General features: G+C 40.2%; 1 protein-coding gene across 1 annotated transcript; it reads left to right on the top strand.

The window, feature by feature from the left end:
- The first annotated feature begins 17,103 nt into the window (after positions 1 to 17,103).
- On the top strand, positions 17,104 to 17,598 carry LOC138909561 (uncharacterized). The gene has a single exon (XM_070200767.1). It carries the CDS (start codon positions 17,104 to 17,106, stop codon positions 17,596 to 17,598), a length of 495 nt encoding a protein of 164 aa, XP_070056868.1.
- Positions 17,599 to 17,820: the final 222 nt, after the last annotated feature.

Raw genomic sequence — 17,820 nt, 5'->3', positions numbered from 1 at the left:
AGAGAGAGACAATTATGTTCTTTGCTCCAAAACTTTATGCTAATGCAGTCTTTTCAAATAGAGTTTTTTGACTCGTTAACTGTTGGATCTTTCTCAAACTTGAACTGAAGTTTACAACATATGATTCTTAGACTTCAACGGTGGAGATTGATTTGGATGCTTGTAGCTTCGTTGTTGGAGGAGTAAGTGGTAGCTCATTTTTGGGTGAATTCTCTCTTTTTCTTCAATTATTTTGGTGCAATTTTATTTCTATTGTTGCTCTTGATTTGTGTCCAATTTAGAGAGCTTTTATAATTCTTATTGATTAATTTGACAGAGTTTTATGGGCCATAGGTCCCATAATTTTTACTCTTCACATTGAAGAGATTTTCCACGTAAATTGGTGTCTCATGTGTTTAATTTATTTTCGCCTTGCCATATTTATTTTTTGGTTGATATACTTGCTGCCCAGATATGTTTGTGCTTGCCTTTTTTTTTTTTTTCCTTTTATTCATTTAAATAAATTGAATAAGTTTAACTTGGGTATTTTCTGTTGCTACCTTGTTGTGTACATTCCTTGTGCTTGTTTTCCCCAACATACTAGTATTAGAGTTGATGGTTTAGTGGGATGAATTTGAAGATGACATAGCATGGCATGGGAGCCCGCCTTAGTGCCTTTGACCATCTACATGGTGGTTTACGATCTTTACCCGTAGTTTTGAAGATGCATAGATAGCCTTTGGTGTTCGATTGCTATAATTACTCAGATCATGTGAGTGACATATAGTTAACCTCTAAATTAGCCCATGAATAATGATAGGTCATGTAAAATTTATTTCAAGGGGAGATTATTAGGTGTGTATAAAAAAGTCCCACACAAGAAGTAGAAAAAAGAAATAAACTACTTATAAGGAGTGGAAAACTCTTAATGGTGTAAGGCCTTTTCGGAAAAACTATGTGGGCTTGGCCCAAAGAAGATAAAATAATACTATATTAAGAATATCTTTGGGCCGTTTTAACTCATCAACTGCTATCAAAGCTAGTAATTTGGTGAGACTATGGAGATTGTAGAGTGTGGCGTGGGGGACTGACTTAGTGCCTTTGACCATCTACAACTGATTTATGACCTTTACCCGTAGCTTTGAAGATGTATACATAGCCTTTGAAAGTTCATTAGTTCACTAGGTTTGAATGAGGTATGATTCATAGTTTTGATGTTGTTCGGTGTGATTTGAGGTCTTGAGTAGGTTCGTGTTATGTCTTGGGATTGGTTGGTGTGATAGGTCGATGTCCCGGGGCCTCGGGTGTATTTCGGATGGGTTTCAAGTCATTTCCACTTGTTTTGGACTACTGTTGACAGGTGTCTGGTTTCCTTCTTCACGATCGCGAAGAGGAAGTCGCGTTTGCGGAGGGATATTCGGTGTTAGGAAGGTTTGTACTTCACATTCGTGATGTTGTGGCCGCGCTCGCAGAGCATGGGGAGGCAGTGCTTTCGCAATCGTGGACAGGGCTCCGCATTTGGGTACATTGGGAGGCCGGAGGGGTAAGTCAGGCAATAAGCCTTCACGTTCGTGGGAGAAGGAGTGTGTTCGCCTAGATGTAGCTGAGTTGGGCATCGCGTTTGTGACTGGGATATCACGTTTGCGAAGAAAGGTTCGACAACTGATTGAGTTTGTTCGTTGCGATCGCGAAGTTTGTTCCGCGGTCATGATGTGTATACCTGGGCAAACCGTTTAAGTACTCTATTTCGAGGGTTTTTATTATTTTATCACATTTTGAGTTATAGAGCTCAGATTTGGGCAATTCTGGAGGGAGTTTTCACAATTTGGATTGGGGGTAAGGATTTTTGACTCGGAATTGTTTATATTTCATGATTCCAACCTTGGATTTTGCAATATTTTGATAAATCAAATTGAAGAAATTGGGGATTTTAGTAAAAACTTTCTAAAATATAAATTGATGCTTTAAAGGTCGATTTGATGTAGGAATTTGATGAAGTTGATAGGATTGGACTCGTATCAAAATGGGTGTTCAGAACTTGTGAGTTTTGTAGGGTTCCGGGGTGCGAGCCCAAGGTTGTTCTATTGTCATTTATTTCTTTGCTATCCATTATTAGATTATATTAATATTATGTTCAGGTTTCTATATCAAGTAGGTGTCATGAACTGAGCTCGCCACTACTCTACCAAGGTTAGTCTTGTTACATACTGGGTAACCGTTGTGGTGTACTCTTGTTACGCTTTTGCACATTTTTGTGTTGATCCAGGGACTGCTGCTCGTGACAGATGCCAGTGATTTGACCCAGATATTTTGGAGACTTCAAGTTATACATGCTTGACGTTCGCAGGTCTCGTATTTACCTTTTGTTATTGCTTTTACTATTGTTTATCTTCTTATCAAACAATGTTATATTAGAGATTCTCAGTATATATCAGTAGAGCACTTGCTCAAGCAACGGCTGAGAAGCCACCAGTAGCTCCGATTAGGGGACAGATACCCGAGGCACCTGTTGTTACCCCTGGACTACATGAGACCCTAACACACTTCTTGAGCATGTTTGGTACTCTAGCTCATGAGGGATTGATACCCATTGCACCAGCTACATCTCAGGCTGGGGGAGGGGCTCAAACTCCCGCAGCCCGTACCCTAGAGCAGTGGCTCCAGATTGATCGGGTGCAGGGAGTTATGGCAGCACAACCTGTTATTCCGGTTCAGCCTGAGGTCAGGCCAGATGCATCAGAGGAGGAGCTGAGGAAACTTGAGAGGTTCAAGAAGTATGACCCTCGTACTTTTATTGGTATAGTTTACTGAGTATGCATAGGGTTTTCTAGACAAGTGCCACCGTATTCTCAGCATCAGGGGCATCGTAGAGGTGAGTGTAGTTGCCTTTACTAGATTCTAGCTGTCAGGAGCAACATGTAGGTGGTGGCAGGCTTACGAGGAGGGTAGTCCAGCTAATGCAACCCCACTCACTTGGGCTAAGTTTTCAGAGATGTTTTTGAGAGAGTTTGTTCCCTAGACCCTCCAGGATGCATGGTGCACATAGTTTGAGCAGCTACGCCAGGGGATTATGTTAGTGTCAGAGTGTGCCATCAAATTCAGTGAGTTGTCCCGACATGCACCTGCTTTGGTTTCTACAGTCATAGAGCAAGTATGCAGATTCATTGAGGGTCACAGTTATGGTCTTAGATTCAGTATGCCTCAAGAGTTAGAGAAGGACACTCCATTTCAGCAAGTTGTAGAGATTGCTCGGAGGACGGAGGGTATGCAGGGCAGGGATTCTTAAGGATATAGTGGTGCCCGCGCTCCAGTTTTAGCTCGTCATGGCAGAGGTTATGTGAGTCGAATAGTTCATTCAGCACTCCCAGCTACTCGCAGTGCTCCAACCATTCCAAGGTCTCAAAGCCCATTATGCACAACCACTTTCTAGTGCACCTATTTCCCGAGGTGCCTTTAGCGGTAAGTCTAGGTGATTGGGTCAGACCCAGTTTCAGAAGCCACACCCACTGAGAGGTTGTTTCGAGTGTGGTTACACGAGGCATATGGTGAGGGACTATCCCAAACTCAAGAGGGATGCACCTCCACAAATTCCACGGGTTCCACGGATTCCACAAGGTCCACAGGCCATGGTTGCTACTCTACCAACACCGCAAGCTAGGGGTGGAGGTCAGGCGGGTAGAGGTCTCCCTAGATGGGGAGGCCATGCTCGTTTCTATGCTTTTCCTGGTAGGACAAAGGTGGTAGCATCTAATGATGTCATCACATGTATTGTTCCGGTTTGTCATATGGATGCATAAGTTTTATTTGATCCTGGTTTTACTCATTCGTATGTGTCATCTAACTTTGATCCGTATTTGGATATATCTAGTGATTCTTTGAGTGCTCTTGTATGTATGTCCACGCATGTGGGAGATTATATTATTGTAGACCGTGAATTGGTCGTGTTTAGTCACTATCGATGGTTATGAAACCAGAGTTGATCTATTGCTTCTAAGTATGATAGACTTTGATGTGATATTGGGCATGGATTAGTTGTCACCCTATCACGCTATTCTGGACTATCACGCCATGACTGTGACCTTGGTTATTCCAGGGTTACCGCGGTTGGAGCGGAGGGGTACCTTGGATTAAATTCCTGTCCTTTTTGAAGGCACAATGCATGGCTGAGAAGGGGTGTGAGGCATATATAGCCTTTGTACGAGATGTCAGTGCTGATACTCCTATCGTTGATTCAGTTCCAGTAGTGAGAGATTTCCTAGATTTGTTCCCAGCAGACCTACAGGATATGCCGCCCGATAGGGATATCAATTTTGTATTGACCTGGTACCAGGCACTCTGCCCATTTTTATTCAACTATATCGCATGGTACCAATAGAGTTGAAGGAATTAAAGGAACAAATTCAGGAGTTGCTTGGTAAGGGTTTCATCCGGCAGAGTGTCTCGCCTTTGGGTGCTCCAATTCTATTTGTGAAGAAGAACGACGAATCTATGATGAGGTGTATTGAACAAGGTTACAATCAAGAATAAGTACCTACTACCGTGTATTGATGATCTATTTGACCAGTTTCAGGGTGCTCGGGTATTCTCAAATATTTATTTGAGATCAAGGTACCATTAGTTGAAGATTCGGGATTAAGACATTTTGAAGACTGCTTTCAGGACTTGCTATGGTCACTATGAGTTTGTGGTGATGTCATTTGGGCTGACCAATGTCCTAGAAGCAATTATGCACTTGATGAACAATGTATTCAAGCCATATCTTGATTCTTATAACATATTGGTGTATTCTCATAGCCGGGAGGATCATGAGCAACATTTTGAGGATCATGCTCCAGACCTTGTGGGAGAAGAAGTTATATGTAAAATTCTCCAAGTGTGAGTTTTGGCTTGATTTGGTGGCATTTTTGGGGCATATGGTGTCTAGTGAGGGGATTAAGGAAAAGGTAGAGGCAGTTCAGAGTTGGCCCAGACCGTCTTCTGCTACAGAGATCCAGAGTTTTCTCGGCTTGGCTGGTTCTTATCGCCATTTTGTAGATGGGTTTTTATCCATCGCAACTCCTTTGACCTTATTGACTCAAAATGGTGCTAATTCAGGTAGTCCGACGAGTGTGAGGAGAGATTTCAGAAGCTCAAGACTGCCTTGGCCACAACTCCAGTTCTAGTTTTACCTTCATCATCAAGTTCTTATACGGTGTATTATGATGCTTCGCGGATTGGCATCGAATGTGTATTGATTCAGGAGGGTAGAGTGATTGCTTATGCTTTGAGTCAGTTAAAGCCCCATGAGAAGAATTACCACATCCATGATTTAGAGATGACAGCCATTGCTCGCGCGTTGAAGAATTAGAGGCATTATCACTATGACATGTCTTGTGAGGAATTTGACGAGCGCAAAACACACACTTAAAATATGCTCGCTAATAAAAGATAGTATAATATAATATCGTATCCACATAGATTATATTTAAACAATATTCTTGTAGTTTCTAGCTTGATTGTTATCTAGGAGGATCAATAATTGAGATTTATATGATTACTACTTAAGATTAACTCAGAATCTAAAGCTATTGACTACTAACTATTGAGACAAGGAATCAGCAAATAAGATTATCAGTAGGAGAAGATAGGGTTTTGACTGGATAGGTGTATGATAATTGTTTGGGATCTAACTATAGATAATTCACTTCTAATGTTCAAGTGAGTCTCTCGAATTCACTCAATTATTAGTTCAAATGTTTAGTAGAAACTCCTCTCCCGATTAAGTCTCAACCTCACAAGATGAACCAAATTAAGCACTATGAATATATGTGACATGCGTAAGGGATTGGTCCTTAGGAAAATCTCTTTCGATTATTCTCCTAACTAGGTTTAATCAATGATTCAACTAGCCTCTTTAGATTACTTAGTAGAACCTATGAACTCAACCAACAACATAATGCAAAGATATCATAAGTTATGCCTCTCTCGATTACATGAACTAGTGAATATAGATGCAAAAATTAAATCCTCCAAACGATTCAATACATAAAACTAGAGTTATAATCCACAAACAATGATCAATACACCAAATCCATCAAACCCTAAATGGAACTACTCCATAGATATGGAGAAATTCATCAAAAATAAAATTAAAGTATAGGAAAACATAAATTCAATCCAAACTCGGGTCTTGAGTGAGGAAGGAATGATGAAATCCTTGCGCTTGCGTTCTTCCAACTCCTCCTTTGCCTCCTTAGGTCGAAAGTATGTCAAAAGTCCAGAAAATAACGTTTTCCTTGTATTTATACCAAGTATGGTCGGGCCCGGACGAAACCACCCTTTTTTTAGCCGAAATAGGGAAATAGCTATGGGAAAATTGCCCAGGTGCGCCACACCATGCGGGGCATTAGCGGGGATATCCAGGGAGCTCAACATTTGTCAAGCGGTAGGAATCGCACTACTGCGGCATACCACATGCCGCCCACGCGCCACACTAGTGTAAATTCCTCAGAGTACGACTTCAACTTGATTTATGATGTCCAGATGTGGTCCTCGACCCCCTAACATGATCCCGGCTTAATCCCTTGGGCTTTTACTCAGACTTCAAAGCTCCAAATAGCTAGAATTAGCTCCACAACATCTGCATAGCTCGGAATCACTCCTACAAGCCATAAAACACACAATAAGTGCTAAACACTACCAATTAAAGCTCAACACAAGTAAAGTCCAGTGAATTAGAGTGCAATAAGTGACTAAAATACGGATTATAGCCTACCATCAACACCCCACACTTAAACCATTGCTCGTCCTCGAGCAATCAAACTATACTTCATATAGACATGGCCTTTTTAAACAACTCTCCTAACTCATCAAACCAAGAATAATTAAAACAGATTAAGCACAATACCGTAACATCCTCGCCTCAAGATTTGACTCAAAAGCACCACGTAGTTTCCACAACTCACTCAATTACTCTAACACAGAGGTCAACGACATTACCTTTCCTTCATGAATCAAGTGCCCTCACACAACAATAGGGAGTCGTCCTACACACAATACAATTTAAGAACAATCAGGAACTCAAGAGAGAAAGAATTCACTCACTCTCAGAAGTAACATTCATATTCCACAAAAGACGTACCATAGGCTTGCCGTAGTGTACTACTCTACTAATTGAGCTCATTCAGGCAAGGATCAAGTAGGACTTTAATTGGTTGTACTGTAGGATGCAGGATGGGTAGGATACATTTGGATATAATAGTAACTACACCTCCCTAAGCACTTTAATACATACACTTAACCGTTCAAAACCCCACACATATGTCAAACCATAACTCCACCTTCACATCAATATACATTAACTCCTTACTTCTTTAAGAACAAATACATCAAGAATTACCACTATCAAGGAATATTTTTCACGACAATAAAACTATTTTTCCTTTTCTTTTTATTTTCAAATGGCTCTTACTTTTTCAAAACAGTGCACCTTTCACTTTATTTCAATAGTTCCACTCAAAAGACAAACCAACACCCCACATTTCAACTTTTACAAAGTTCATAACAAATTCAAGTGCTCACGAGAGGTAAACGGTTCAAATAAATGGTCAATTCAAACAAATGGGTAAGGCTTATAGTGTGGTTGCCAAAGAAATAGGATTACATGCACAAAGGGATTAACTAAGATACATAACAATTAGGTGGGTAAAAGTCTATAACTAGCTCAACAAAGAAATGCCTATATCACTTCCTAGATTGCTCATGACTCGTGAAACCTATGTAACCTAGTTCTCTGATACCAACTTGTCACTACCCGTAATTCCCACCTTCGGGACCGTTATGGCGCCTCACATTTCACTTGCTAGGCAAGCCAACGTTAGAAAAATCTTAACCGTTTTAAACATATCAATTTAAGATGAAGTCAATTACTGAAATAAAGTGTGGAAGACCACAACAACCGAATCATCAAAATACATCCCCGAATCTGGTGTCACAAGTGAACGAGCTACTAGAATAATACAAATAAAGGTCTGAATAAAATTCAAGCTGTTTGAAAGATAGAAGGGGACTTCAGAACTGCGGACGCTGTGCAGTTATACCTCAAGTCTTCTCTGGGTAGCTGACTCCGAGCAAGTCTAGGGTACTCCACTTGGACCAACTTCAAAATCTGCACAAGAAGTGCATAGTGTAGTATGAGTACAACCGACCCCATATACTCCGTAAGTATCGAGCCTAACCTCGATGAAGTAGTGACAAGGCTATGACAAGACACGTATGTAAACAACTTGTACAAGCATATACAAATACGAAGCAACAATAACACAATAGTTAACAATTTAGAAATTTGGGAGGGAACATGCGAAGGGGAATGATATAGAAATTTCAGCAGGAGAAGTGTCACGTAGAAACCAATTAATTCATCAATAATAAAATGAGTAGCTGATAATATGAAAATGGCACGGCACCACCCTTCGTGCTTTTACTCTCATTCTTCTCATAAATTTATAAATAATTAATAAGATAGGCACGACATCACCCTTCGTGCTTTAACTCTCTTTTGGCACGACATCACCCTTCGTGCTTTAACTCTCTTCTAGCATGGCATCACCCTTCGTGCTTTTACACTCTTTAAAAATGGCATGGTATCACCCTTCGTACTTTTACACTCTTCTTTAACATGAAAATAATAATATAAATTCGGAAGAGTATTTAAATGGGAGGATATATACTTATCAATCAATTCAATACCAGAATATCGATCTCACCTTCCAAAATACTCAACAATAATTAAACTAGCAATAATCTCATGAAAAATGATCAAATAAACAATAATAACTTAAGCAGGAATATCTTAATTAAACAGGCAATTATTCACAATAACCAAATTCCACCCGCATGCTTCGACTCAACCATAACGCATAAGTACTTGTCACCTCATATATACGTTGTACTCGCACATTAAATCACGTAACAAATAGACAAATAAGTCCCACTCCCTCAACTCAAGGTTAACCACGACACTTACCTCGCTTCGCAACCAAATTCAAGATTCCAATAAATATTTGCCTAGCGAATTCATGTCCTAAAGCTTCAAATCTAGTCACAAACAATTCAATATACTTAACACAAATCATAGGAATTAATTCCATATAAAATTACTAATTTTCCGAATTAAAATCCGAAATTTTTCTAAAATGTTCACAGTGAGCCCCACATCTCGAATCTCGGAAAAACTCACGAAATCCTAACACCCGTTCCGAGATGAGTCCAACCATACAAAAATTATCAAATTCAGATGTCATATGGACCTTCAAATCTTAAATTTTGTTTTTGGATAATTTTACAAAAACTCCAATTTTCTTCCATCTAAATCTGAAATGAACGATGAATATAGACATGGATTTATGAAATATCATCAATATATGATAAGGAATACTTACCCAGTTCAAATTCGTGAAAAACGCCTTCAAATCGCCCAAAAACCGAGGTTTTAAAACTCAAACGAAATGAAGCAAAATGGCCATTTTCGACCCCTTAATGTTCTGCCAAGTCTCGCATTTGCGGGTAAATGGTCGTATTTGCGGCCTCACATTTACGAGACAAGAGATGCATTTGCGAAGCCAAGCAGCTAGGCGAGTTCCGCATCTGTGAAAAATGGGCTGCATTTGTGGCTACGTAGAAGCGCAAGAAGGAGCCGCATAAGCGACGAGGTGCGCATTTGCGATCGGCTGGCTGCAGAAGCGGTATCACACATGCGATCAAAGCTTCCTTCCTAGATTCAACGTCGCAGAAGTGACATTTCCTTCACAGAAGTGGGAACGCAAATGAGGCCAAAATTGCGCAGGTGCGACATACCAGAACCAGGCCTGCAATGTTTACAAAAATGGTCCGAAACTCGTCTGAAACTCACCCGAGCCCCTCGGGACCTCATCCAAATATCCCAACTAGTCCTGTAACATAATACGGACTTACTTGGGGTCTCAAAATACATTGAATAATATCAAAATTACAATTCACACCTCGATTCGGACTTAGGAGGTTTAAACTTTTCCATTTACAAAACTCGTGCCGAAACATATTTAACGAATTCCGAATGACTTCAAATTTGGAGCGCAAGTCATAAATAACATAATGGAGCTATTCAAATTTTTAGAATCGGGTTCCGACCCTGATATCAACAAAGTCAAATCCACGGTCAAATTTGAGAATCTTTAAGCTTTCAAACTTCTAATTTTCAATAAATTGCGATAACTCGAGTTAGGGACCTCCAAATTAAATTCTGGGCATACGCCCAAGTCTCAAATCACGATACGTACCTATCGGAACTGTCAAAATACTAATCCGAGTCCGTTTGCTCAAAATATTGACCGAAGTCAACTCAAATAAGTATTGAAGCTCCATTTCACATTTTAATTAATTTTTCACATAAAAACTTTTCAAAAATATTTACGGACTGCGCATGCAAGTCGAGGAAAGCTGAATGGTGCTATTTGAGGTTATAGATCACATAATTAATTATTAAATTTAAATATGACCTATCGGGTCATCACATAAACTACCTAACAAAAGAAAACCTTTTTGTCTTTTTCTTTCGACTTTTATCCCTCAAGAAACCTGTTGATGATATCCATCGTCGGGAAAAATCCAACTACTACAACTAACAAAAAGAAAACTAATAAACATACATACATTCATACAATTATCCCCCACCCCACACTTTAAGTTGGGGCATGTCCCCATGGCACATAATTAAAAAGAATACGGTACAAGAAACTTTCCTAAACATCTAGTCGGGGTGTAAGTCAAAGTCGAACTCCATTCCTCATGCTTGAACTAATGCACACATCCATGCAGACAATTTCTTCCCGGCCTTCTTAGGGTACACCCCATACTTATCTTTCTCGCTCACAGAAACCTTCTCTTTCAAGCCCTTTACTTTCCACTTAACACTCACAACTGGTTTGCCTTTTTGCGCCCCCTTTTCTACATCCATTTTAAAAGTCACAGTCTCCTCACCCACTCTAAGCATGTGTTTTATCTCTTGTATATCTAATATAACTCTACTCGTCGCTAAGAATATTCTTCCTAGGATGAGGGGGACCTCCTTGTTTTCCTCCATATTCACCACTATAAACTCCATAGGAAATACGAACTTATCCACCCGAACTAACACATCTTCCACTTTCCCCTCGGGTATTAAAATCATTTGGTTTGCCAATTGCAAAGATATTGGTGCCGACCTTATCTCTCCAATCTCATTCTCCAGTTTCCTGTAAATATATAGAGGCATTAAACTAATTGAAGCACTAGAATCACATAAAGACTTATAATAATTAATAGTTCCTAAAGATCATGGCATAGTAAAATTGTCACGCCTCAAAACCGAGGAGCGCGACCGGCGCTCAACCGAGTGAACCCGACCGAGCAAGCCTATTAGATTCCTTCTACCCAAACTCATTCATGAATAAAGAGAATACATGTTTTCCTTAATTAAACAATAAAGTGGTCATGTTTGCAATTACCAATTCATTTCCAATTGTTTCACCATTTTCTTAAAGTCTCAAATGGACAAGTAATACATCCACAACATAACATAGTTTGTCTTTCCCAGCACCAATACACAACCCACACTATGTCTACGGAGCCTCTATAGATAAAGAAGAGTACAATGATAATGCCGGCAACAAGGCCCCGGCTATACCTCAACCATAACACATAAAGATCAAAAGATACATGACCCCGAGATGAAGTGGGGCTCACCAAGTCAGCTGGGAAGAAGGTGTACTGCTAGCACTGATCAATGTCTCCTGCTGTGGAACCACCTGCATCCATTTAAAGATGTAGCGCCCCCAGCAAAAGGGACGTTAGTACCGTCGAATAGTACTAGTATGAAAACAAAACACCAATTTAAGAATTTAGAAATACAAGATAATTATGATGAACCAGTGCGGCAATAGAATAATATATATAATTGTCTCAACCATAGCAAGCTTATTAAAAGCTATCAATAACATTTATTGGATTTAAGATGAGATCCTATGTAACCATCTTCACATAAAGCGGCCCCGCCGCCTCACCCGATGTATGTAGGTGGAGGTGTACATACAATACCACAACTCTAATCAAGCGACCCTGCCGCCTCACCCCAATGTATGTGGGTGGATATATAACCACAGTACTAAGAACTTACACAAAACGGCTATGCCGCCTCACCCCAATGTATGCAGGTGGTGGTGCCACAATAATACCAACTCGATTTATAATCAACATATCGGAACTCCCAAGGATAATGAGAATTTCAACTCTTAAAGAAGAGTTTAGCCAACATACCTCACTTGAGCTTCCTTACACTCTAAATGTTCCGAAATTCTTAGCAACTTCAATCTATTTTAGAAATATAACAAATTAAACCAAAATTAGGAAGATGATCATGGTTCTAGCTCATTTGAGCATTTTATCAAACACTAGATGTACATTAAGGTTTTAAGATCCTTTTATGGAGGATTCCATCATCCCACAACCCAACCTTTATCATTTTTAGCTCAACAATCTTTCTATACCCTTTGATAACACATGCATGTAAAATAATCAACCCTTTTGCCCAGAAATTATCTTGCTTATTATCCATTTCCACACAAAATTCGAAATTGAGGGTTAGGGTGTAGAATCTTACCTCTAGGATGATGACCTAGTGAGTTTCCCTTCTTAATCTTCCAAAACTTGGGCAAGAATTGAAGAAAAATTATTGGAGAACACCTTCTCACTCTAGGGCACCCTCTCTCACTCTAAAATATCAATATCAGATTATCTCTCAAAAATGGCCCAAAACGTGTATTTAACGAAGTAGGGTCGGTTTTTAAAAAACCAAAAGTGAAGCTCCGGAACAGGTTCTGCGATCGCATATGCGACAGCATAATGGTTATGCGGACCGCATATCGGTCGCATATTGGTGTCCAAAGTTGGCCAAAATCTGTCTGTGTATGCGGTCACTATGCGGTCCACATAACTGTTATGTGATCGCATAATGCACCGCATAACAGTTATGCGGTTGTATAATCGACCGCATAATTTCCCCGGACTAGCCCTTCTCCTACTCACTTCTGCAGCCATTATGCGGTCGCATAATGTATGCGGTCACTATGCGGTCCACATAACTGTTATGTGATCGCATAATGCACCGCATAACAGTTATGCGGTTGTATAATCGACCGCATAATTTCCCCGGACTAGCCCTTCTCCTACTCACTTCTGCAGCCATTATGCGGTCGCATAATGGACCGCATAAACACACTTTTCCGGCAAAAAATTTCTTTTACTTTCCTGTGCATTGTTCTATAATCCTCAAACACGTAAGCATAGTCCGGCACCATGAAACATTATTTTCTTTGCAAATTTTACCAGGCCTTACACTTAAGTACTTTGAAATTTTTCGGGGTGTTACATTCTCCCATGGATCTCCACACTTTTGTGGGAGTTTATTTTGCAATATCGCACTACAATGCTCTGTGAGCTTGACCTCAGAGGTCTCCTCGATTTTCCTCTTCTTCCTAGGGATCTCTTTCAAGAACATAGCATAAGAAGGCATTTGTGAGAGCACTTTTGTGAATGGTAAGTTTACATGAACATGTTTCAGCACATCCAGATTTCTCTCAAAGTTCTTGTCCAACTTTTCTTTGCATAGCTTTTGAGGGAAAGGTAGCACAGGCATATGCTTGCTCTCCTCATGTTTCCCCCTTCTCGATTTTTCTTCCTTTTTCTTTTTCTCAGCTTTCATCGAGCCTTTCTTCTTCTTGTCCTCATCACTTTCAGCTGCTCCCCACTTTATTTTTCAAGTCTCACATCTTTTTGGATCGGGGTGGGACCTTTAAACACTTGCTCACTTCTCAAGGTTACAACATTCACTGTTTCTTTGGGATTTCTTTCAGTATGAGCAAGGAGAGTGCCCAAAACCCTTTCAGATAATATTGTTGCAATCTATCCCACTTGCTTCTCTAAATTTGGAATTGCTTCCCTTCTACTTCAAATCTTTCATCAGTTTCACAATGAAGGACTTCATGAGATCTTCCAGACCATGCTGATTGGGCTGTAGAGGCTGAAACTGCTACCTCGACTGATTCATAAAACCATGAGCTCCTTGTCCCTAAAATCTAGGGTTGTTTGATTCCATGCATTAGAGGTAACCCCCCTCCCCCCCCCTCCAGGTGAAATCCATGAAAACCGGGATACTTCTGACCCATTGCATTAAAATTATAATTTCCCACAACATTTAGTTCCTCAGTTGAGACTTGACACTCGTGAGTAGGGTGTCCTCTTCCGTATATATCACAAGCTGCGTGAGGCTCATTTTGTATCGAGGCTAAGGTCACCTTTCGTATTTCTTTAGCCATAACATCGAGTTGTACCTATACAAATGTGTTAGCATCAACTTGGTGAACACAGGTTGATCTTCTTCTTTCAGCACTTGCTTCAACTCAAAATTATTGGCTGCAATTGGAGGTGGTCTAACACTTGATAATTCTTGATTGTAGACCAGTATAGAATAATCGTCGAGTGGTCTCCCAGGTACGGGAGCTATATTTTTGAACTGGTCTGCAACCAAGAGTTGATGTTTATTAATTCTCCGACCCCTATCTTCTTCATATACAATATGTGCAGCTCTAATAGCTGCTTCCTCAGCATTCCGTGCAACTTTTTCTCGTTGTTGGGCTGCCTCTCTTGTAGCCAAATCTACCTTTTTCATCACTATTTCTAGCCATAGTTTCGCTGGTTGAGGATTGCCCAACCTTTTCTAGTGTCTCGGTGAGATTTCTTTCCTTCCTCAGCTGTCGCAGTTGTTTTTCTATCTTTGGCTCATATGGTAGCACTTCTTTCGCAGAAGATCGAGTCATGCACCACTCTTAACCTGTAACATGCGCACAGTCAAAGAACACCAACTGTAACAACACAAAAAAAATATAAAAGTAAAAAAATTCCTGAAACTACAAACTATTTCAAACACTATTGATTGCCAATCCCCGACAACGACACCAAAATTGGTCGAGCACAAAACACACACTTAAATTATGCTCGCTAATCAAATACAATATAGTATAATATCGTATCCATAAGGATTGGATTTAAACAATATTCTTGTAGTTTCTAGCTTGATTGATATCCAGGAGGATCAACAATTGAGATTTATATGATTACTACTTAAAATTAGTTCAGAATCTAAAGCTATTGACTAGTGACTATCGAGACGAGGAATAAGCAAATAAGGTTATCAGTGGGAGAAGATAGGGTTTTGAATGTATAAGTGTACGATAATTGTTTTGGATCTAACTCTAGATAATTCACTTCTAATATTCAAGTGAGTCTCTCGAATTCACTCAATTATTAGTTCAAATGTTCAGTAAAAATTCCTCTCTCTATTAAGTCTCAACCACACAAGATGAACCAAATTAAGCAAATCCACAAACAATGATCAATACACCAAATCCATCAAACCCTAAATGGAACTACTTCATAGATATGGAGAAATTCATCACAAATAAAATTAAAGTATAAGAAAACATAAATTCAATCCAAACTCGGGTCTTGAGTGAGGAAGGAATGATGAAATTCTTGTGCTTGTGTTCTTTTAACTCCACCTTAGCCTCCTTAGGTCGAAAGTATGTCAAAAGTTCAAAAATAATATTTTTCCATGTATTTATACCAAGTATGGTCGGGTCAGAACGAAACCACCCTTTCTTAGCCGAAATAAGAAAATAGCTATGGGAAAATTGCCCAGGCGTGACACACCATGCAGGGCATTAGTGGGGATATCCAGGGAGCTCAACATTTGTCAGGCGGCAGGAATCGCACTACTGCGGCACACCACATGCCGCCCACGCGGCGCAGTAATGTAAATTCCTTAGAGTACGACTTCAACTTGATTTATGATGTCCAGACGTGGTCCTCGACCCCCGAACACGATCCCGGATTAATCCCTTGGGGTTTTACTCAGACTTCAAAGCTCCAAATAGCTTGAATTAGCTCCACAAAATCTACATAACTCAGAATCACTCCTACAACGCATAAAACACACAATAAGTGCAAAACACTACCAATTAAATCTCAACACAAGTAAAGTTCATTGAATTAGAATTCAATAAGCAACTAAAATACGGATTATAGCCTACCATCAGTATTCACAAATTATCATAGTCTACAACACTTGTTTAAAGAAAATGATCCCGGGAAAGCCAATGTCGTGGCGATGCCTTGAGTAGGAAGGTTGAGAGCATGAGTATCCTTGCATATATTCCAATTGAAGAGAGACCGTTAGCATTGGATGTTCAGGATTTGGCCAGTCGGTTTGTGAAGTTGGATGTTTCGGAGCCTAGTCGGGTTCTTGCTTACATGGTTTCTAGACTTCTTTGTATGAGCGCATTAAGGCGCGTCAGTACGATGACCCCATTTGCTTGTACTTAAGGACACAGTGCAACACATTGATTCCAAGTAAGTTTCTATTGGATATGATGGGGTGTTAAGGATGCAGGGATGAAGTGGTGTGTCTAATGTGTATGGGTTGGGTGAGTTGATTCTTGAGAAGGCCCACAGTTTGCAGTATTCTATTCATCCAGGTGCCGCTAAGATGTATCAGTATTTGAGGCACCACTATTGGTGGAGAAGAATGAATAAAGATATAGTAGAGTATGTGGATCAGTGTTTGAACTATCAACAGGTGAAGTACGAGCATTAGAGGCTAGGCGGTTTGCTTCAAAGACTTGATATTCCAGAGTGGAAGTGGTAGCGTATCACCATGGATTTCATTGTTGGACTCCGATGGATCTTGAAGAAATTTGACGTAATATGGGTTATTATGGATAGACTGACCAAGTCTGCACACTTTATTCCGATTGTGACTACCTACTCTTCAGAGCAGCTAGCTCAGATCTATATCTGTGAGATTGTTCATCTTTATGGTGTGCCGATGTCCATTATCTCCAATCGAGGTACACAATTCACATCACATTTCTGGAGAGCTGTGCAGCATGATTTAGGCACCATTCATATCTTGGAGGATATGCTACGTGCTCGTGTTATGGATTTCGAGGTTCATGGGATCAGTTCCTACCACTTGCAAAGTTCGCCTACAATAATAGCTACCAATCGAGTATTCAGATGGCTCATTATGAAGCCTTATACGGGAGGCAGTGTCGTTCTCTAGTTGGTTGGTTTGAACCAGGGGAGGCTAGATTTTTGGGCACTGATTTGGTTCGGGATGGCTTGGAGAAATTCAAGTTGATTCAAGATCGGCTTCGTACAACACAATCTAGGCATAAGAGTTATGCTTATTGGAGGGATCGTGATGTAGCATTTAAGGTGAGAGAGAGGGTCTTCCTCAGAATTTCTCCCATGAAGGGTGAGATGAGGTTTTGGAAGAAGGGAAAGTTGAGCCCTAAGTATATTGGTCCTTTTGAGTTCCTTGAGAGAGTTGGTGAGGTGGCCTACAGACTTGCATTGACACCCATCTTATCGGCAGTTCACAAGGTATTTCATGTTTCCATGCTCCAAAAGTATTATGGTGATCCATCACATGAATTAGATTTCAGCTCAGTCCAATTGGGCAAGGATTTGACTTATGTTGAGGAGCTAGTGACTATATTGGACAGGTAGGTCCGGAAGTTGAGGTCAAAGGAGGGGTCAACTGGTCGAGGAGGTGACCTGGGATATCGAGCATGACATGCGGAGTCGTTATACTCACCTTATTGGCACTTCAAGTATGTCATTATGCACGTTCGAGGACAAGCGTATTTTTAAGAGGGGGAGAATGTAATTACCCGACCGATCGTTTTGTGTATTTGAGCCCCGTTTCCCTTTTTAAGCTTCCCGTATGTG

This window comes from Nicotiana tomentosiformis, chromosome 4 (genome assembly GCF_000390325.3).
Source record: "Nicotiana tomentosiformis chromosome 4, ASM39032v3, whole genome shotgun sequence".
Taxonomy (NCBI): Eukaryota; Viridiplantae; Streptophyta; class Magnoliopsida; order Solanales; family Solanaceae; genus Nicotiana; species Nicotiana tomentosiformis.
Note: the sequence above shows the minus strand (reverse complement) of the source record. Positions and strands in the feature narration are given on the sequence as shown.

Bases quoted from the DNA above. Each gene is read 5' to 3' on its own strand.
- LOC138909561 (XM_070200767.1), top strand. From the start codon at position 17,104: ATGGCTCATTATGAAGCCTTATACGGGAGGCAGTGTCGTTCTCTAGTT.